General features: G+C 39.9%; 1 protein-coding gene across 2 annotated transcripts in view; it reads left to right on the forward strand.

Annotated features, from left to right (window-relative positions):
* Positions 1 to 23,650, forward strand: part of fam120b (family with sequence similarity 120B) — a 29,854-nt gene that overhangs the window by 2,338 nt on the left and 3,866 nt on the right. For both annotated transcript variants that reach the window (XM_047363753.1, XM_047363752.1), the window contains exons 5-13: positions 117 to 239; positions 430 to 621; positions 1,595 to 1,859; positions 1,968 to 2,148; positions 2,290 to 2,391; positions 2,522 to 2,694; positions 9,836 to 9,928; positions 17,133 to 17,339; positions 17,518 to 17,665. In XM_047363753.1, the coding sequence (XP_047219709.1) occupies positions 117 to 239; positions 430 to 621; positions 1,595 to 1,859; positions 1,968 to 2,148; positions 2,290 to 2,391; positions 2,522 to 2,694; positions 9,836 to 9,928; positions 17,133 to 17,339; positions 17,518 to 17,665 (1,484 nt within the window). The remainder of the gene's footprint in view (positions 1 to 116; positions 240 to 429; positions 622 to 1,594; positions 1,860 to 1,967; positions 2,149 to 2,289; positions 2,392 to 2,521; positions 2,695 to 9,835; positions 9,929 to 17,132; positions 17,340 to 17,517; positions 17,666 to 23,650) is intronic.

Genomic DNA, 23,650 nt, shown 5'->3' on the forward strand with positions numbered 1-23,650 from the left:
GACTGTGATGCAGCTGCCTTTATGTAGAACATGAATGCTTTATAATTGAGTTCTTACTGACAAAGAATACAAAGTTTTGTTGGATGAAGTTTGATAAGATGCTGTCTTGTCCATAGATCACTGGGCCAGGAAGTGTTCTGCTCAGTGAGAGAGGCAGACTATGAAATTGCCAGCTATGCTCGTCAGCATGGCAGCTTGGGCATCCTAGGGCAGGACTCAGACTTCATCATTTATGACAGGTTTGGAAAAAAAATGATTATGTGGGTATAGCCGGAGTGCTTTGTAATGGCTGCAAAATGGCAGGTGTAACCAAAATTGCTGCTTTGGACTTCATGTTGATCTTACATTAAGATAATAATAGTAATGACAATAATAAGTAATGGAAAAATGTTTACAAACTGAACATGTAGTTTTATCTCATCTCTTAAGTGCTCCCTACTTGTCTGTGGCAAAGCTGCGAATAAACAACCTAACAACTGTCATGTATGACCGGCAGAGGCTCTGCAGAAACATTGGACTAACAGTTACTCAGCTGCCTCTGCTGGCCTGTCTGGTGGGTAACGATGTGGTTTCAGAGGAGCACATGCAGAATATCAGACACAATGCTATGGCAGCATACAGGTATGAATTACAAACATGTAAGGTGCTGTGAAAAAGCTTAAACAATCTCGTAGTTCTTTGTATAAATTAATTATAATCTGAATAAATTCAGTTCATTTTATTTTTATTTATTGGCTTACTTAACAGAGACAAATGTAGTCAACATTGGGTTATAGATGATACAAAGTTAATTTTCAACCCCACAGAACAACCATCCACACGCTACTCAGATACAATGGCAATTTAGAATAATCAATGAACTTAACAGGTCATGTTTTGGGGCTGTGGGAGGAAGCAGGAGTACCTGGAGAGAACACATGCAGTCATGGGGAGAAAATTTAAACTCCATGCAGAAAGACCCCAGGCTGGGATTTGAACCCAGGACCTTCTTGCTACAAACCAACAGTGCTACCAACTGTGCCAGTGTGCAGCTTTATGTTCAATTCATTTCAGTATAATCAGTTAATTTCAGGTTCAGTTCAACTCAATTAATTTCAGTTTACTTCATTCAATTCAAGTCAACTCAAATCAATTCACTTCACTTTATATAAATAGTGCCAATTAACTTAAAAATGAATCTCTTGGCCCTTTACAGGTCCAGTTCATATGCTGTTAAAGGCAATCCAGTTCAATCCAAATTAATTTGATTCAGTCCAGTTAAGTTAAATATATTTAGTTCCAATACACTCAGATTACCTATCTAAGAAAGTCCCCAGATTGCATCAAGTCATTGACTTTGCAGCAATTCCTCAGGCATAGGGTAACAGTGGAGAGGAACAAATCCTTCATGCATAACCAGTATTTGGTTTGAATGGCCCTTTGCCTTAACTGGCTGGGACTGAGAAGACAGGAAAGAGACAGAAAAACACAGAATCAAAACAAAATGGAAAGTTGGGCATTCACCTGTAATCTTCCGGAACCAGTATAGTTGAGTTTGCCTGCAGTGATGGACATCCATTTGCTTGGGAGGTTTGAAGATCTTTATCGTTCACAGGAGAACCAATCCAGCACCATATTCCGGTCCTCCTCAGGGCCAGGTAGTTCTGGCTGTAGCCCAGTTTGTGAGGTCTTTGTATGTTTCTGAAAAGGAAGAAACTGGACTTGTACCACATTCTCTGAACATATCATCTTCTGAAAGAGAGCTACTAAAGAAGGGAATCTGCTCCTACTTCACACCTGGACACAAAGATTATGAACTGGTTGACCGTTCTGCTCCACCCTGTGCCTTTGAGAAGGATGTTAGTCCTGAGATTTTAAAGGTATGTTATGATTCATAATTTTAGCTTTTCAGTTGTAAATCTCCCTGTAATGTGTAACATACCGAATACCAGAAGAGCTAAATATTTTTGCTGTGTGGTTTTCCACAGGCATGTAGAGAGAAACATGTAGCGGCGAAGGGTTTCATGGTTTACAGTGTTGTGTGCGCTGGAGTCACCGAATGCAGCAACTCTCTGGAGGACGAGGAGGACAAGGAATTGCTGCCTCAGGCCATCGTCTACAAACTGTGCAGACAACGCGTCTATGGTTTGCTGCTGCTCAAAAAGGATGGTAGGACAGCAAAAAAACAAAGACTTAAGTCTACGCATCAAAATGAGCAGAGGACACTGACCTAATTTAATCTTCTACAGAAGAAGGGTTTGATGAAACAGTAAATTTAGGTTAAACATGTAATTTTTGGTATGTTCTTAGGCAGCTCTGTGGATGTTCCAGCAATCAGAGAATGGTTCGTCTTCCCTGGAAACCCTTTGAAAGAAGCGGACACGGTCCATCCTGTCCCCATTAACATCCCATGTACTGCTTGGATCCTACTTATTTACTGTGAAAGACTGCTTGAATACTGCCTAAAAATGAAAACATCTGTTATTTTTTATCTGCTGTTTTGCATCCATCCCATATTATGTTCTCTTCTGTCAATTTGTAGGTGGTCAACCCAGTTTGGACCTTTTATGGTTTAGCTCTGGTCCTGAGGTTTCTGCTCTTCGCCTTGCAGCCTTCCTTACAGTCTTTGACTGCCTCGACTATTCTGACTTACAAGGAGAGATTGAAGACACTCTCTTGGCGGCTCTATGTCTCATCACATACATAGTCCTTCAGGTAGTGTCACCTTGGTTCACTGATATTGAAAAACATTTTCAGGTTTTATTTTTCTTTATAAATGGTAATCATAGAGAAAAGCAGTGAAACATGTATCCCCTGGTTATTGCACTAAGTCAAATTTATCATTAAACAGTGAAAATTTAATATTTTCATTACAATGCTTTGTAAATGTATTCATACAATTTGAACTTTTTTCACATTTGTTGTTCTTTATTGGGAGTTTATGAGACAGACCAAAGCCTAATAAGGCATAATTAGGAAGTGGAATGAAGAGCATACATGGATTAAAAAAGTGTGGTGTGTATTTGTAGTGAACCCACTTCACTCTGATTCCTAAATAAAGTCCAATTTACCCAAATGCCCTTAGAAGTCACCAGGTAAGTAAATAAAGTATACTTAAAACTCAGCAGAAATGCAGATGTTCTGTGAAAGCTTCAGAGGTTTGCTAGAGAACATTACTGAACAAACAGCATCATGAAGAGCAATAAGGACATCAGGCGGATCAGGGATAAAGTGGTGGAGAAGTTTAAGATTGGAGTTAAGTTTTAAAACAATATTCCACACTTTGAACATCTCACAGAGCTCTGTTCAACGTAACATCTGAAAATGGGAAGTATAGCACAGCTGCTAATATACCAACACAACTAAACTGAAGGATTGGGTAAGCAGAGCAATAATCAGATAAGCAGACTAGAAGCTTGTGAAACTTTTGAGAAAAACGGCTCCAGTCTAACACTACCGTGCAAGATGTTTTGTACAGTGCAATGCACCCACTGCAGATTAATCCCTGAACACACCACCCTCGTAATGAAAGATGCTGTGTGGACGAATTTCTTTTAGCAGGGACAGAGAATGTGTTGGGGTTGAGGGGGGGAAAGACTTGAGACTGGGGAGGACGTTCACCTTCCTGCAAGAGAACAACCCTAAACATACAGCCAAAGATACAAAGGGGTGTTTCAGATGAAAGCATGTACATGGGTTAGTAAAGCCCAGTCAATCCCGAATCCAATTGAAAATCTGTGGCAAGTCTGGAAAATTGATCTTGACATAGCTTAAGCAATATTTTGTAATTGCAGCCAACTGAGTTACTACCCCCAAAAGTATTGACTTTTGGGGTCCTGAATACAAATGAAAGCTTTCCAGAGGTTTTTTTTCTGTTTCATAACTTTATGCCCCCTTGTGTTGTTCTGTCACATAAAATCCCAGTGAAATACATTGAAATTTGGGGTTGTAACGTGATGTTAAATCACAGGTAAGTTTAATGTATATTTTCATCTTTGTTCTAGACATGGCATGAGATGGGCGGGGGCACAGTGGTAAAACGCGCAACCCATGTTCGGAGGCCTTAGACCTCCAAGTAGCCCGTCACGGGTTCGAGTCCTGGCCTGTTGACCTTTGCTGCCTGTCTTCCCCCCTCTCTCCACCCCTTGCCTGTCAGCATACTGTCAAAAAATAAGAAAATAAAGGCCACTAGTGCTGCAAACACATAAAAAAAACAACATTCCCTGAGACATGTTTTGTTCACTTACATAAAGTATGAAAACATTGTGACTGAACTCCACTTCTTAGATCTGACATCTTCACCTCGATTAATATGTCTGTTGTGGGTTTCAGTGGTCAGGTTTGCATGTCAGGCGTAGCCTCCAATGAATACAGTACAGACCAAACGTTTGGACACACCTTCTCATTCAAAGAGTTTTCTTTATTTTCATGACTATGAATATTGTAGCTTCACACTGAAGGCATTAAACTATGAATTAACACGTGTGGAATTATATACTGAACAAAAAAGTGTGAAACAACTGAAAATATGTCTTATATTCTAGGTTCTTCAAAGTAGCCACCTTTAGCTTTGATTACTGCTCCGCACACTCTTGGCATTCTGTTGATGAGCTTCAAGAGGTAGTCACCTGAAATGGTTTTCCAACAGTCTTGAAGGAGTTCCCAGAGATACTTAGCACTTGTTGGCCCTTTTGCCTTCACTCTGCAGTCCAGCTCACCCCAAACCATCTCGATTGGGTTCAGGTCCGGTGACTGTGGAGGCCAGGTCATCTGGCGCAGCACCCCATCACTCTCCTTCTTGGTCAAATAGCCCTTACACAGCCTGGAGGTGTGTTTGGGGTCATTGTTCCTTCCTGCCCACAGCCATCAGCATCTACAACAGCTCTTTGAGGAAACCCTCATAATGAGCTGCAACAACATTTAATTTCCCTTTGGGATTAATAAAGTATTTTTGAATTGAATTTGAATTGAATTGAATTGTTCTGTTGAAAAATAAATGATGGTCCAACTAAACGCAAACCGGATGGAATAGCATGCCGCTGCAAGATGCTGTGGTAGCCATGCTGGTTCAGTATGCCTTCAATTTTGAATAAATCCCCAACAGTGTCACCAGCAAAGCACCATCACACCTCCTCCTCCATGCTTCACAGTGGGAACCAGGCATGTTGAGTCCATCCGTTCACCTCTTCTGTGCCGCACAAAGACACGGTGGTTGGAACCAAAGATCTCAAACTTGGACTCATCAGACCAAAGGACAGATTTCCACTGGTCTAATGTCCATTCCTTGTGTTCTTTAGCCCAAACACGTCTCTTCTGCTTGTTGCCTGTCCTCAGCAGTGGTTTCCTAGCAGCTATTTTACCATGAAGGCCTGATTCACACAGTCTCCTCTTAACAGTTGTTCTAGAGATGTGTCTGCTACTAGAACTCTATGTGGCATTGACCTGCTCTCTAATCTGAGCTGCTGTTAACCTGCAATTTCTGAGGCTGGTGACTCGGATGAATTTATCGTCCGCAGCAAAGGTGACCCTTGGTCTTCCTTTCCTGGGGCGGTCCTCATGTGAGCCAGTTTCTTTGTAGCACTTGATGGTTTTTGCGACTGCACTCGGGGACACTTTCAAAGTTTTCAATTCAATTCAAAAATACTTTATTAATCCCGAAGATAAATTAAATGTTGTTGTAGCTCATTATGAAGGTTTCTTCAAAGAGCTGTTGTAGATGCTGATGGCTGTGGGCAGGAAGGAGCTCCTGTAGCGCTCTGTCTTACAGCACATCTGAAGAAGTCTGACTGAAGACACTCTGTTGTTGTAGGACAGTTTCATGAAGAGGATGCTCAGGGTTCTCCATAATGTTCTTCATTTTATGAAGAATCCGTCTTTCTACAATGATCTCCAGAGGTTCCAGAGGAGTCCCCAGAACAGAGCCAGCCATCTTTATCAGCTTGTTGAGCTTTTGAAGTCCCTGGCTCTGATGCTGCTTCCCCAGCAGATGATGGCAGAAGAGATCACACTTTCCACAACAGACTTATAGAAGATATGCAGCATCTTGCTGCAAACACCAAAGGACCTAAGCTTCCTCAAGAAGTACAGTCTGCTCTGTCCCTTCTTGTAGACAGCTTCACAGTTGCATCTCCACTCTAGTCTGTTGTCCAGGTGAACACCGAGGTATTTATACTCCTCCACCACCTCCACTTCTTCTCCCATGATATAAATAGTTTTTGACTTATTCCTGTTTCTCTTAAAATCTACAATCATCTCCTTTGTTTTAGTCACGTTCAAGATGAGATGATTGTTTCCACACCATGCCACAAAGCGGTCCACCACCATCCTGTACTCAGCTTCTTGTCCATCTCTGATCCACCCCACGACTGCAGAATCATCCGAGTATTTCTGCAGATGACAGGAGTCTGTCTTGTACTGGAAGTCTGAGGTGTACAGAGTGAAAAGGAATGGTGAGAGTACCGTCCCCTGTGGTGCTCCTGTGCTGCTGACTACCTGGTTAGACTCATAACCTTTCAGTCTCACAAACTGTGGTCTGTTTGTCAGGTAGTCTTTGATCCAGGAGATTGTTGAGGCCTCCACCTGAGTCTTCTGGAGTTTCTGACAAAGCAAATCAGGTTGGATTGTATTAAATGCACTGGAGAAATCAAAGAACATGATCCTCACAGTGCTGCTGGCTTTGTCCAGATGACAGTGGTTCTGTTGAAGCAGGTGTGTGATGGCATCTTCAACTCCAACTCCACAGCAATAAGCAAACTGAAGGGGGTCCTGATGGTTTACTGCTTGCTTACTCAGGTGGGCCAACAGGAGTCTCTCTAGGACCTTCATGATGTGGGATGTCAGGGCAACAGGTCTATAGTCATTGAGGACTGATGGGTGAGTTTTCTTTGGTACCGGAACAAGACATGAGGTGTTCCACAACACCGGAACCTTCTTCTGGGCCAGGCTAAGGTTGAAGAGGTGCTGCAGAATCCCACAGAGCTGCTCTGCACAGCCCTTCAGGACTCTAGGGCTGACATGATCTGGACCCGCAGCCTTATTCCGATTCAGTCTCCAGTTGCATCTTCACTTGACATCTTGAGACATACAGGTGGAAGGGGGACGCAAAGGAAGCATCAGCATCTTCTGATATGGTTGAAGGCAAACATGTAGAAGCAGAAGGGTCCATGGCTGAGGTGTTATTGGACAGCTGTGGGTCAAAGGAGGGTGGAATGTCTGTTTGGCTGTGAGCAGGAGAGGAGGATGCGAAGCTTGTTTCTGAACTGAACCTATTGACGAATGTGTTCAGTTCATTGACTCTGTCCAGACCTTCATCGGTCTGATCATCGCTCTGCTTGAAGCCTGCGATCTTCTTCATCCCTGTCCACACATCTCTGATATTGTTTTGCTGGAGCTTGCTCTCCAGCTTCTTCTTGTACACCTCCTTGCTGTCTCAATTGTTTCCCAATTGTTCGGACTGACTGACCTTCATTTCTTAAAGTAATGATGGCCACTCGTTTTTCTTTACTTAGTTGCTTTTTTCTTGCTATAATACTAATTCTAACAGTCTATTCAGTAGGACTATCAGCTGTGTACTGTATCCACCTCCTGTATAACACAACTGATGGTCCCAACCCCATGTATAAGGCTTGAAATCCCACTTATTAAACCTGACAGGGCACACCTGTGAAGTGAAAACCGTTTCAGGTGACTACCTCTTGAAGCTCAGCAACAGAATGCCAAGAGTGTGTGGAGCAGTAATCAAAGCAAAAGGTGGCTACTTTGAAGAACCTAGAATATAAGACATATTTTCAGTTGTTTCACACTTTTTTGTTCAGTATATAATTCCACATGTGTTAATTCATAGTTTTGATGCCTTCAGTGTGAAGCTACAATATTCATAGTCATGAAAATAAAGAAAACTCTTTGAATGAGAAGGTGTGTCCAAACTTTTGGTCTGTGCTGTACTTACTGCTGGTAATGAATGGGTGGTAAAGCTACACCTGCTGATTTATGTAAACAGTAAATGAAAGACCAAATTTATTTGGTGACATGTAAACAGACAAGTCAACTCTGGATTTGGGATTCACATCAGTAACATACACAACAATTATTCTGCTCTTTTGTCAGCATTTGATGTGAAATTAAACATTGCTTGTTTACACGATGGGATTTGTGGTGTTGCTATTAGCTGAGGGAGGCCTTTATCACCCACAGAGTCTAGAGTTCAGCTGCAGACACTGGTCTTTGTAATTTTGTAACAACGTCATCTAGTTATCTGAACGAAAACAGAGATCACAGCATCAAACCTCTTGGATTAACGTGCATGCATCACATTACAGCAGCAAAACAAAAATTAGAAAGTAATTTATTACTTCACTATCAGCTTTGTTGCATGTAGCCTTAAAAGACACATATATCCCTCCTTTTCATAAGTTAATGCATCTTCTGAGGGTTTAATGAAATACCAGAGTCAGGAACATGTTTTGATCAAAATACAAGAAGTTTACACAACTTTTACCAGGTTTTCAGGGTCATACTGAGACTCGGATCCCTACCTTCCATATTTTCAATGCAGTGAGTTTTGGTTATGGTTTTATAAACACAAATTACCCTAACCTGAATCCCTAGAGTCTTGAAATATGCAGATGTTTGAGAAGCACAGTTTGACTCTCAGATACCTACATTTGCCTGTCTAGAGTTTGGCCAGTTTATTTTTATAGTGCCAATTACAATGTCATCTTTAAAGGACTTTACAAAACAAATCAAGTTTATTGACAGAACTATATGGTCCATTCAGTCTATTCATTTGGACCGATTTTAAAGTAAGTTACATACATTCCAATTCAATCTTAGTTATAAGACACCACAGTCAACTTCAGTTTCTTACTACAGCTGATAAATAGTTTCCTATTTAAGGAAACCCGGCCTGTTGCACAAAGTCACTGTCTTTGCAGCAATCTCTTATACTGAGCATGCTTGAAAACTACATGCTCCGTTTTGGGTTGTTACATGTTTCACACTTCTGCTGAAATAAGTAACAGCACTAAACATACAGACAGCTACTATGGAATGGTTTATATAAAAAAATATTAATGTGTCAGGATGGCCTAGTGAAAGTCCAGGTCTCAATCCAATTGAGAATAAGTGTTGGATGGGTAGCCTTGCACTGTAATTTCTCAGTTAACATGTATACCATACCATTTGGTTATAAATGCATTCAGTGTCAAACAAACAAGCTCAAAAGTTGTACTTATATTAAATTTCTTTCCTATTCCTAAGCTTCTGTATTTGTGCCAAAATCACAATTTAAGGCCTTAAGACAACAATCCTTGTCATTCATGGGGGTTAAATTGTATTTCATGGAGTTTCAGTTCGATATTAGTACCTTTAACATTTCACCTAATCACTTGAAGTTGGCATTTTTAACAGACAGCTGAGGGACTGGCAGCCAGTTTTCCAGACACAGTGATTTCAGTCCCACAGACAGACTGTGACTGGCAGCTACTGATTTAAATGGATGAAGGAGCAACAGACAGACATGAGAGCAGCTTGTCAAACAGACCATTAGACAAGTAGATAATCAGAGATGAGCCGACGACCTGACCCACAATAGTGGCCGTTGTCTGATCTGTGCTGCATTCACATTCTCCTCTCACTGCTCTATTTAAATTACTTCAGGGTTTGTTTGTTTTGCACGCACAACCAAGCAGCTTTGTTTCTGCTGTCAGCATTGTTTCTTTCTCTGTTGAATTGTTGGGCAGCGAGCAGACCAAACAAACTCACCCACACTTGGATGTGATTGAATTTGCAAACCATATATTTTCCTTTCTATGTGTGTGGTGTGTTTCTTATTTATGAATATTTTTGCACGTGTCAGGTACAAACTTTGTCAGAGGAGGACGTAGATGCTTACCTGAGCCAGGCCGTGTGTCTGAGACTGAAATCGCCCCTGGAGCTTCAGCAGATTGAGGTCAGTCACACACACATTATTATCAGAATAATAAAAAAAATATCTTGGTTTTTTTGTCACAGACTCTTTTGGGCTTCATGCTGCCAAAAAGACAATGTATGCTTGAATTTACAGTAAACAAAATTGTGTTGTGGTAAACACAACTTGGAAAGCGCTTCAATTATGAGAAAGTTTAGGGAAAAGTGAGAAAGAATAGTGAATAAACTGCTGACTTTCCAAGAAATCATCAACTTCATAAAACCCAAGAGGATGATGGGTGCAATAAACTATTTTGGTATTTTGAATTATGGAAAATTTGTCAATTTGTACCTTGTACCAATTTTTTGTTTGTGACCCTAAGCTTTATTTTATTCTTCACAGTAAAACTCAATCGCTCTGATTTATTATGAAACGTAAACTTAGCCATTTATTCCTCAACAAATATGGTCCCATTCTTCAGAAACAAGAATAAATACACTGAACTAAAAGTGTAGCAAGACCCTGTAACATCCAAACAATGATGAAAGTTACATATACCCAAGAGAATGAAAAGAACCTTAATGTGAAACATAATTCTGTTCTTATGTAAATGTAAAAAATAAATGTAAAAAACATTATACGGTTAATGTATAACAGTTATACATTACAGTTCAATAGGAAAATAAAAAATAAATTTAATGGGAATGATTTTTAAACTCTTATAGTAGCAGATGTATTTCATATGAAAGTAAAGGGCCACCTTTTCAGTATGAACCTAAAATCCACCTTGTATTTCATCAATATTACATGATCTACTAGAAACCTGTGATTTTTTTTTATACACAACTCTCCCAATAACGATTTTTAGGAGGTTTTCTAGTTTCTTTTATATAAACCAACATTTTGTCCCATCTCTGGCGTGCCTTCTGAAACATAGCTTTATTTTTTATTTTTAAAGGACTGCCTGACTCTGCTCAAACAACTTCAGTAAGCTTTCGTCTCACTCTTCTAAAGATCTTTGGACAGGGAGATGTTTGCTGAGGTGCTAGGCTGACGTCAGCTTGCCTTCTCTACATTTTGATATGACTCGTTGATGATTCAGCACATAAGATGTTTTCATAGCAGTTCCAGTTAATCGTGTGTGGACAAAACTATAACTTTAACGATAATTTTCCTGTTTTGTAATCTAAGAGTGCTTTCCCACTAGAGCTGCCTAATGATGTTAAAATATTTGCTATAGATGCTTTCTGCTCATACTGGACAGCTTCTTATGACGATGTCCCAAGCAAGCATCTGTTGTAACTGCATGATGTTGTTCTGGTGGTTTGGTTGACTTTTGCAATTGAAGTGTGAAAGTGAACCAAATTAAATTAAGTCCCGTTTCCCCTGACTGCCCTGGAGTAAAAACTTGCTTTGCTTGAAGTATATAATTAATGTCACTGGAGTTGTAGTAGTGGACTGATCTGTATTCAGGTCGCTTCCAGACTGCTGACATGTGACATGTGGACTGGGTTTAGATCGGCTTACTATGTGGTCTTAATTCGAAACAGAGTCTGGACTTTGTGAATTGCTGATCTCAGCTAATGATCTAATGCAATAATGGTTTTTATAGTTGTTATTGCAACTATTTTCAGTCAAGGACTGTAAGAATTGTGCTAAGCAAATAAGAACCAAGGACCAGGAAAACTTACCCAGAACTCAGTTTAAACTCCTGGAACTTTAACTTTGTTAGCTTTAGAGTCTTCAGGGAGCTCTGTTCATTTAACATGTCAGATCCAACAGTTTCTTGCATATCAAGTCAGAGGTACGTTTTCACTCTCTGGGGAAACAGCTGCATCGTTTCCTCCCTATTTTTCCTTTTTTTTGCAGCCCCATTTATTTTTACAGCTTAATTACCGTACTCATGTCAAGTAATTTGTATTTTTTGTAGCTCGTCTGTTCTCCACACAATAATTAGGGCTGGGTGTTGATTTGACTGTGACAGTCAGGAGAAGATGCAGGGGTTGAAGAGGGGCTTAACTGACTGCAATCTGACAATAGTTTATAACAAATCGGTGATTTATTAAAGGAGAGTGTGTTTTTAACTGACACACAGCGTGCTTGTGTGTGTTTGTGGCTTAGAAAGAGGTAGATTTTCAGTGTAGGTAGGTGTTCGCTGCCGGATTCCTCCCCATGGGACTGTGATTTTGGTGTGTGTGACAGGGAGGGTACACTGGCGACAGTCGGCTGCTTGTCCTGGCTGACGCTCACCACATGGAGCTATTTACACCACACACACTCCACCCCACTGGACACACACACACACACATTTCAGTCTTTGTCTCTGGCCTTTGTGTGTTCTCATGTTCTCTTACTCTGAGCATCTGACCACTTTCTCCTTTTGGTGTTTCTCTTCATGTTTCTCTCCATCTCTTGTTTCTCTCTTTCCGCATTAGTGTCAATGTGTTTGTGTGCCCTTGTGGGCCTTTTGTGTCTCAGTTCAGTGATCCATTGTTTTCCGAAGATGAAGCTGTGTTTGACTGGAAGCAGGTGGCAGGCAGGGCTCTGTGTGTGTGTGTGTGTGTGTGTGTGTGTGTGTGTAATCACTGTTATCAGGGCTGTTTGCCAGAGGACAGGTGAGAGCAGACACACACAGACACACATCTCCCTGCTGTTACTGACCACAGTCCTTGACGTCTGCTTGTTTTCAGCTCTTAGTCTTTATTGTCTCCTCCAGTTTCATCTTTTGTTTCTCAGCAGTACATTACAAGAGCTTGTGTGTTTTATTTCAATGTTTTTAAGAAGGGTCATGTGTAGTTCTAATGAGCAGTCAGTGTTTTAGATGCAGTTGACAGTGTCCGAATGTCATGAAGTTTACTCTGGAGAGATGAGGCAAAGTAGACATTTTTTTGCATGCATGCAAAATGTTGTGTATGGTGGAACACAAACACTGAACAACACCTTGAACACACAACCCCCCATGTTGAAGCATGGTGCGGGCAGTGTTATGGTGTGGGGATGCTTTTCTTCAGCAGGGATAGTGAAGCTGGGCAGAGCTAATCACAGGGCAATTCTGTGAGAAAAGTTGTTTGAATCTTTTGAAAAATTCTCCCACCTGAGTTGATGATCTCTGCAGCTCCTCAAGAATAACCATGGGCCTCCAAACTGTTCAATGCTCTCTATGAACGGCTTGTCATTTCAGCTGGATGGCAATGTTGTAGGCAGGTCTGCATATGTGCCATAGTTTTTCTATTTTCAGGACAGAGCTTTGTAAGATGTTCTTCTTTAAACTTCTCCACCACTTTCTCCCTGGCCTGTCTGTTGGGTTCCTTGGTCTTCATGATACTGTTGGTTCACTTATTTATTATATTGTTATATTTTACACATTTTATATTTTTATACTCTCCCACACAGATGAGCTATATTGATTGATTATTAACATTTGAAGACAATTGTTTGCACTGGACTTTATTTAAGGGTTTTGAAAAAACAGGAAATTAGTTTTTATCAAACAATGGAATGTTGAGGTAAGAGATTGTAGATTCACTCATTTAAGGTGACTTGTCCTTAAATGTGTGGTTAGTTTTTTTACAAGATATCTGCAGCATCGTCTGCGCACAATAACGTTTTAGCATAACATGTTCTTCTGTTAAGGGAATAAAGATAGTGTAGTCAAAACTTCATAAGAAATGCCTAACAAAGTGTTTGCTCGGTTTAAAAGGAAGAATTTTGAGTTTGACTTGTGTTATATGTTAGAAATTTACACTTAATTGGCGCTGTTTGCTTGACTCAACCATGAGGATTCCCCAAACTGCTTTAGTATATGAAGTTTTAAATATTTAATAGTGAATCACTCAGCTTTGCCAAGGATACGGCACTTATTTCTGTTCCCTTTAATGTAGTTTGCCATACTGTTCAAAATACCCTCATGATTGTATTTCTGCACAAGAGTAAAATATTTTCAAGGCACATAAACAGGATATAGATTGTCTTGTGTTATCTTACCACTTGTCTTTCACTGGTAATCCCAACTCTTCAGGAAGTAGGTAGACAGATAAATGGACAGATTTGTCCCTGCTATCTGACACTTAACAGGGTAAAGTAACATTGAAGTAGGTGGTTTGAGTAGGATGTAATTGGCTGCTTTATGTGTCAGAGTGAAGCAGATAAGGTTGTGCTATTGACGCTGCCTAATGCTGATTAGTTTTGCAACCATGAGGGAGTTGTTTCTTCTGGTTTTGACACTTTGCATATTTAAAACACAGATAAGTTTACATTCTGCAACCTAGTGAAAGAAACTAATTACTGGTGCATAGACTATTGAGTTAAATCCAAAAGTAAAAGGAAAATCTAATATTTTTAATCAAAATCACAAGCAAATGTATTTCATGATATCGCTATACGTCATACATGCTGCATTTTTTATTTTATTGTGCCATTGACGTGTATACTATAACTGTAGTAATAGAGAGAACAGGGGTGGCCACAGACACTGATAGATCTGAGCGAGGGAGATTTGCTCGCCGTTGTTCAGGGCATCAGGAGGTTTTTAGTCCAACACCAAAGAGGTCTAGGTGAAAGGTAGAGAGGTTGCCCCGATTGCTGCAGCAGTAATACAGAATTCTTTTATCTCACTAATGAGGTTGAAACTGAGGAGGATCTTGACTTTTTAAATGGTTCTGCAATGTTTTTGCAACCCTTTCCTAAATTAATATTTCCTTATATGCAGTCCACACCTTAACCAGTCAGTAAAACTGCAATAAGACACACATAACCTGAAACTGTGATTTTATTTTATTTACATTTGAATAGAAATTTGTATATAATTAAAAAAACTGTGGAAGAAGAGAACATCAATAACAAAAAATAAATTGTAATAAATATATTTCTCATAAAATCAATATAAGTAGTTAGTAAATAGCATCTTTAAGTTTGATCGCCAGACAGAATAAAACAAAAAAATCAAATTAGATTTTGATTACTTAAATAATGTTTAAATGATGCAATATTAATTCTTGAAAATCTAAAAAGTTAAGCCTCAAAACATTCACCTTTGCTGCATACCCCTGGGCTTCAAGTTTTAATTTGTTAAATTAAAAAGTTTCTTGCCTTTTCAGAACCCTAAAATTATGGATTATCTTAAAGGCATAGTGCTTATTTTTGTAATTGGGGTTGTGTAATACACTTATGTGGAGTCAGTATGTTACCAGCAATAGACCCTATAAAATGTAATCTAAATTTGGGGACTCAGAATGCAATTCTTGGCCATGTACCATGCAGAAGTGTGTAGGTTTTAAAACACATTATATTATCAAACGTATTGTCTCATCTGTCCAGATTGAATCGATTGAATTAAGGTGTCCCAGTCATTTCCAAGGTGTTTAAAATCCACCTTGGCATGCAGACAGCTTCTACAAACATTTGCGATTGAATGGGTTGCACGTAGCAGCTCAGTGATACCGTGATAGGATGCCACTAGAGCAGTAAGTTCACTTGAGAAATTACCTCGCTACTAAATATTCTACATCCGTCATCTGTTAGTGCTATTATAACAAACGTGAAGCATATTGAAAGAACTGCAACTCAACCATGAAGTGGCAGCCCATTTAAAATCAAAAGAGCGGGGTCAGTAGATGCGAAGGGGCACAACGCACAGAGGTAGGCAACTTTCTGCAGAGCCGGTCACTGGAGACCTCCAAAATTCATGTAGCCTTCAGCTTAGCTCAGGAACAATGCAGAAATGGCTTTATAGCATGCCTATCTTGACTGAACAGCTACATTGCTAAATGCAACGTAAATCATCAGATGCAGTGGTGTAAAGCACCCCGTATCTGGAGCAGAGGGAATTATAATGTTGGGCTGTTACTTAGGACTTGGGCTTGGCCCCTCAGTTCCAGTCAAAGGACCTCTTAATGCTTTAGCATATCAAGACGTTTTGGAAAATGTCATGCTCCTTACATTGTGGGAACAGTTTGGGGATGGCCTCTTTCTGCTCCAGTATGACGGAGACTATGAACCAGGCCTTTTCTTCCAACATCAGTGTCTGGCCCCAGAAATGGGCTTTTGGAAAAATTCTCTAAAGATTCCATAAACACTCTCCTAAACCTGGTGGAAAGCCTTCCCTGAATAGTTGAAGCTGTAACAGCTCCAAATGGAAGGGTAAACCCCATCTTATACCTCATAGAGTAAGAATGGAATGTAACTTAAGTTTATTTGTGTGTGATGAAAGACAAGAAAATTCTTTTGGAAAATATTGTATTTAGTGTGCTGTTAGGTTGAAGTGCTTGCAGAGTTTAGATTTCCACATTGTTTAGATTATTTACTCTGCTTTTAGAAGTTGTTAACTAGAATCCTTCATTCTGACTACTGACTACTGCACGCAAGATACTGACTACTCATAGGTTCTCCTTAAGCAAAGAAACAAAAATTAACTATCCCTTTTAAAACTGAGAGATAGGGGCAGGTTCAGGCTCACTGAACCGTAGCTTTATTGTCCTGGAAAAATGGCTCCACCACCAGAACACAGCTGATAAACAAACTGACAAATACTCACAGCTAACTAAACCATGAAGTGATAATGCAGTATAAAGAGAAATACACTAAATACCTGACCACACAACCAGAAAATCACCTCCTTTTTCACAGTTTGGGTTATATAATCAGGTTCAAAGGCTTCTTAGGTGGTCTCTTGTTCATTAATTTGCCTTGAACACAAAAAGCCATGAAGGATAAATTGCCAGAGAAGATTACCTTTTGTTTACTCCTTGTAGGCTCTGCAGCATGTTGTTCATTATTCAACGTGTCCAGGGGAAATCGATTGTTTTTGCAGTTATTCCATTACATTCAGCGATATCTTACTCTGATAGTAGAGCTGTTCTCACTTTAGTAACTGTAGTTTTGTGATTTCTTGAAACATGTTGTCTTGATGCTCTGAAGTGTCTGTTACGATCCCAAAGTTGCTTTTGCCAACTTATTTGTAAAACCTCCTCTCCTAAAATTTTACAGTTATTGTGAATAAAGCACCCAGCATCCCATCTAGAACAATTTGCACTAATTGAAAGAGAAACGAGTCCCATTTATTGGTGCTAAAAAAAGAAATTACTTCAAAACAGCATAGCATCGAAGCACGACTTTGATCACCAACGTTCCGTTTCTTTTTTTTTGTACTTCCTGACCTATGCATCTGTTCGTAAAGCAAATGGAAAAAGAAAAAGTTGTGGTGTACAGCCGTTTCAAATTAAAATTATATAACTTTCCCTTTTCCTAGCTGCCTTTCCTTTCTAGCCGAGCGGTGCAGCTGGGATCTCTCTACATCCGAGGTCTGAGCCACCTGCTGGGAGCTAACAATGCCAGCGGCTGCCCGCTGCCCAGTGCTGCTCTGATGCCTTGGCGCAGCTTCGACGGACGGCTGTTCCACTCCAAATACCTGCTGGCACACAGCGGCATGGAGAAATCTGAGTTGCTCGACAGTGATGTGAGTGCAGATTCAAAAAAATTAACTAATGCGGAGGAAAAAGGGATTTCCTCTGCATTTGCATATCGGTTTTTCTGACTGCTTGCTATTTATGAACTGTGAGGGTTTGTACTTATGTTCAATTATGTGCAGCCTTAAAAGTGGTATGAATTCTTAATAAATCTGTTTTTCTTTCCAGATTTCCTGCCTTTCTCAGTTTGTTCAGCTGAAGGAGAATCTATTAGAAACCTGCAGGAAAAGAGACAGAGTCCTACAGTCCAGACCCAGAGTAACACAGAAAAATCTTCAAACCCCACCTGGAGTGAGATACAGAGGCACACACCCAGGTAAGACTTTAGACTGACATTTGATAAAGTACATGTTGATTCAGCAGGACACATAGAGCATAGTTCTCGTACTCGTACTCGTCGTCTTCCGCTTCCTCAACTGGCTTCTCTTGATGTGGAGGAGCAGCGGCTACTACTCCGAACCCCTCCAGGATGGCCGAGCTCTTCATCCTATCTCTAACCATAATAACAGGAAGTGGGGAATCAGTGCATCTGTTAACAATCTTAATTAAAAAATCCTAATCTGGTTTCACAAATTAGCTCATGTGAAAAAAAAACTAAAGAGAGACATAGTCCCTCCAGCGTATCCTGGGCAGGAGGGACCAGGCATCCTCGATGTGGAGGAGCAGCAGCTCTACTCTGAGCTTCTCCTGGATGGCTGAGCTTCTCCCTATCTCTAAGGGAGTGCCTGGCCACCCTACGGAGGAAGCTCATTTCAGCCGCTTGTATCCGGGATCTCGTTCTTTCAGTCATGACCCAAACCAGACCCCCTCCGGCCCTTGGCTGCGTCTAGAAATCCTGTCCATAAATGTTATGAACAGGACTGGTGACAAAGGGCACCCTGCCGGAGTCCAACATGCACCGGGAACAGGTCCGACTCAGTGCCGGCAATGCGGACCAAACTCCTGCTCCACTTGTACAGAGACCGGTTGGCCCCTAATAAAGGGCCCCCGATTCCATACTCCTGGAGCACCCCCCACAGGGCATCACGAGGGACACAGTCGAATGCTTTCTCCAGGTCCACAAAACACATGTGGACCGGTTGGGCAAACTCCCATGAACCCTCGAGCACCCCGTAGAGGGTATAGAGCTGGTCCAGTGTTCCACGGCCGGGACGAAAACCACACTGCTCCTCCTGAAGTCGAGGTTCGACTATCGGCCGGACTCTCCTCTCCAATACCCTGGCGTTGGCCTTACCAGGGAGGCTGAGGACTGTGATCCCCTTGTAGTTGGAACACACCCTCTGGTCACCCTTCTTTTGAAGGGGGATCACCACCCCAGTCTGCCAGTCCAGAGGCACTGTCCCCGACAATGTTGAAGAGGCGTGTCAACCATGACACCCCCACAACATCCAGAGACTTGAGGTACTCAGGGCAGATCTCATCCACCCCTGAAGCCCTGCCACCGCGGAGATTTTTAACCACCTCGGTGACTTCAGCCTGGGTGATGAAAGAGTCCAACCCCGAGTCCCCACGCTCTGTTTCCAACAGGGAATATGTGATGGCAGGATAAAGCAAAGTGTTGGTTTGTAATGACATTTTTTGGGGGTTTTTTTTACGAGACACACCAAGACCAATAAAAACAATTATTTTATTTTATTTTATTATCAGATGCTTCTGATGTTTGTAGCACACTTTTTCCTTCCACCTAACTTTACATTAATATGCTTGGATAACGCACTCTGTGAACTGCTTACCCACCTTGTTGAAGGTGTCTGGTGGAAAGTGGGAGTCTTCTCCATGATTGTTTAGATCATAACATGGCTGAACTATCATGTTTCTGTATTAAAAATCTTTTTATTTTTTTATTTAGATTGTTAGAGAAACAGAATTTTAGGTTATCATTAGTTATAAGCTATAATGGTCAAAGTGATATCTAATATGTGCTTAAGGTTTTGAATAAAATTGCTACTATAAATCAACTTTGTGATTATATTGTAATTCATTAAGATGCACCTTTATATCTGTCTGCTTCTGCCTTGTTAATAACAGTTTAACAACAAATGAAATTAATGTAAATATGTGTTAAAATCTTTAAAACGTACACATCCAGACCTGATTAAATGAAAATAGAAATATTAAAAGTTCTGAATATAACTCCTGCATTTTTAAAAATCATTAGCTTTAATTTTGTTAACTTCCCATTGGAGTAAAATAATACTTTTTGTTTTACTTTTTTGCTATTCATTGTTGCTGTGGATGTTTGTTCTCTGCTGTTGTTTTGATGTGTAATTGCGCATGCATTTGATTTCAAACCCTTCCTTGAGTGTCAGAAAGGAAAAAATTTTTTTTTGACCCAAATAAAGAACTGTTCTGCTGTTTTTAGGATCCTGTGGGTAAGATGCATGCCAGAAAACCTCAATGTTATGGCGTCACAGTCCTCCCAAAAATCCGAGGAGCGTATTAAACAATCACAGCAGCGCATCTTTTAATTGAGAGAGCGCATAGCTCTGATCACAGGCGTGCACCTTAATTCGAGAGCCTTTGAAAGCAGCACGGCGAGCAGTAAAACGCCCCCTGCACCCATCTGTTCGCTCTCGCAGAAAAATTACGCTCTCTCGCTCTGTTTAGTGGGTGTAATTGTCAGTTGGGGACAGAAACTCTTCTGATTGATCTGATTGGCCGGATTTTCACCTCATATCCAGTCGCAGTCAACACAGGACTTTGCCTTATAGGAGAAGAAGAAGAGGAGGGAACGTGACGTGGATTCAAAGCATTAAAGAAAACGAGGAATAAATAAGAAGGAAAGGAAAGGAAAAGTTGGTTGTTGATTGCAACACTTTTTTACCCGTGACATTTATCCAAAAAGAAATCCAGATTCTTACAGATGTTAAGAGTGGTGTGAGACTCACTTCCTCTGACATCTCACAAAACTCTTCAATGCTGTCCTCAACTGTATCAAACAACAATGTCAATAAAACGGTTATTATAATCAGCATCCAGAGTTTAGAGAAAACCTCCTCTCAGAGACATACTGTTAGTGTTGAGATTTTGACATCTACAATTAGAAATAGTCTCAGGCTAATTAATTTAACATATCCACTGCTAACTGATTGCTAATAAAGTAATCAATAATCATTGAAGAATCTTTACTGTCATTATGAGACCATAATACAATTTTATTGAGACATCCGGCTCAGAATGCAACATAGGATACAGTCAGAAATTTAAAACACTTAGAAAACACATAGAAAATAAAGAAAAATAAGTATCCTTAGAGGACACCCTTGAAAAATATAAATTAAATAAATGTCACCGGTAGAAAAGTGTTCCAATCAACAACCAACGTTTCCTTTCCTTACCTTCTTACTTATTCCTCGTTTTCTTCAACGCTTTGAATCCACATCACGTTCCCTGCTCTTCTTCTCCTATAAGGCAATGTTTTTTTTTTCAACTTTATTGAAGTATATAATGCAAAACAGTACAGGTGTACATTATACATACTAACAGCTGCCAGGGGGTTACAGATGGAGACAATGTTTTATAGTCGCATATTACACAAATATATTGAAAATGGTACATAAGGTGCAAGTTTTAATCGCTTTAACATTGGAGGAATTTCTGATAGTTTCAATGTATTGTTTAAACTCATTTTCAAAAATGAAAAGAAGTGGTTTTTGGTTGGTATAACGAAATTTATGAATATGCCATTTAGCTAAGTATATAATAAGGTTGATAATATAGAATTGGGGTTTTTTGGCTATTGAAAAGTCAGTGAATCCAAGCAATACATGTTCAAAGCAAAAAGAAAGATTCGGCTCAATATGTTTAGAAATCAAAATGCAAATTTTTTTTCCAAAATTGAGTAGAGATGGGGGAAGACCAGAATAAATGATATACGTCTTCTGGGTTTTCTTCACAGAATGAGCAAACAATATCTATATTTTTGTTAAAGCGTTGTAAAAAAAAGTTTGGATGGGTAAATTCTGTGAATAATTTTGAACAAAACTTCTTTTACTTTGGTACTTTTCATAAATTTGGATGGCAAAGTCCAAATCCTTTTCCAGTTAAGGTTATTTATTGAAGCGTTCCAGTAAGAAATCACATAAGGAATTGATGCAACATCTTTCTGAAATAAGGAACGTATATGATGGTTGCACGGATTGAGGGAAAAACAAATTTGACCAATTTTGAGTTTAGTTGGATCAAAAGGCAATAGAGTGAGATTCTGTCCTGCAGTACTTTTAAATAAAATGACTACTCCAGTAGGGATTGCATTTATTATAATATAGAATTCTTTAAACGGTATAATGATACCGTATTTCATGACAAAATCTTGATATGTCATTAATGAACCATTAGAGTTGAGCAATTGATGAACTAGAAGTATATTGTGAGTAAACCAATTAGGGTAGAATATGGATTTGTTTTTATATAAGATGTCTTTATTGTTCCATGAATAGCATCTATGGGGGGAGAAATTATGCTTCTAGATCAGTGACCAAGAAAGAAGCATCTGCCTATGGAAACCAGATAATTTTGCGGGGATTTTTTCAACATTATAGTTGTAAAATAAGAGGAAGTTAAGTCCTCCTAATTTAGAGAAAATAAGGTTTGGTATGAAATTCCAAATTGAATATGGGTTCCTGATTAATTGTTTTTTAAGGCAATGTCCTGTGCCGGCTGCGACCGGATATGAGGTGAAAATCCGGCCAATCAGGTCAATCAGAAGAGTTTCTGCCCCCAACTGACAATTACACCCACTAAACAGAGCGAGAGTGTAATTTTTCTGCGAGAGCGAACACATGGGTGCAGGGGGCGTGTTTTACTGCTCGCCGTGCTGCGTTCAAAGGCTCTCAAATAAAGGTGCACGCCCGCGATCAGAGCTATGCGCTCTCTCGATTAAAGGATGCGCTGTTATGATTGCTTAATACACTCCTTGGATTTTTGGCGGGAATGTGACGCCATACATGGTCCCCATGCAGCGAAGGAGACCTTCGTTGTCAAACCCATTTTCTCTTTCTGGGTTTTCTGTCTGTTTCTTGTTGAGTAACTTTCTATTGCAAGAGGATTAACAAGCTGAAATATTGTATTTTATATTATTTTTTAAACAACCTCAACTCACTACTAAGGCACTAATCTAACGCTAAACCAAATGAACAAGCAACCCCAATTAGCAGTAATTCTTTGCAAGAGAGTTAATTAATAATATAAGCACGATTTGCTGAGTGGAAGTTAGAATGGAGCACGAGGTCCTATCTCTGCAGATAAAAAGTTGATTAAAAGTTATCAAGAATCTGTTTGAATTTTTGAAGACCAGAGGAAGATTCCTTTTGTTGGTTTAATTTTGAGTTTTATTAGGTGAAGGTAATTTTGATGGAGAGGGAGAAAGGCTGAGAAGGTGATAGGTTTATTAAAAAATAAAGTTGTTTTTATGTGGCAAACCCCAGATAATCTGCCAACAGGACATGTGAGGAAAGTGCTGGGTGGATCCGGAATGCAGGTTCTTTTTCTTAGTTCACGAGACCACGACTGTATCTTCGCAGATATGTGGCCCTTTTTACTTTTGTCTCTTTAGTTAGAGACACACCTCAACACAGCACCTTAATTATCTGTTATTTTTTCTTATTAAGAAGTCTAATGTAGCTGCAGCTTGGAGTGTCAGAAAAACATCTTTATGATGAAAGACTTCTGAAATATTTTGACAGATACTGCATTTTGTTTAGACTAACAGTTCTTTATGCCTTTAGCAGCCAATTGAAGTGGGCAGAAAAACACTCATCATTTGTTTTTAAATCATGAGCTTTTAGTTTTTTAGAGCATTAAAGAATCTGAGGGCTGATCTACAGTTGGAGTTCTCTGGGCCCCCTAACAGAACCACATTACCCAGAGGTCTGTGCTGTAATGAGGTCCATGTGTACTGTGGTCGTAATGCATACTTGGAGGCTTGCTTTGTCAGAGCAGCAGTAATAGCAGGTTTCTGTTTATAGGCTGGGAGAGCTCTATTTTAAGACACACAACAAGACGAACTGATTACAGACTCCTCACTTCTGTCTCTACCCACTTTATGCTCCCCTTCCCCTCAACTGCTTCCCTCTCTTTCACTCTTTTTCTCTTTGTCCTTTTAGTTTTTTGTTTTTCTTTTCTTGTATATCAGTAATTTAATCTAATGCAACTCCTTATCTTCAGGTTGAATGGCTGACTGCTGACGCAGTCTTTTATAGCATGCAGATTTTTAGTGCCGCTATCCAGCTGCTGCTTATAAACGTAATATTTCCAATCTTTTCTTTGTGTGCCATGTTGGAGCTGACTCTCAGGGTTTATA

This window comes from Girardinichthys multiradiatus, chromosome 4 (assembly GCF_021462225.1).
Source record: "Girardinichthys multiradiatus isolate DD_20200921_A chromosome 4, DD_fGirMul_XY1, whole genome shotgun sequence".
NCBI lineage: Eukaryota > Metazoa > Chordata > Actinopteri > Cyprinodontiformes > Goodeidae > Girardinichthys > Girardinichthys multiradiatus.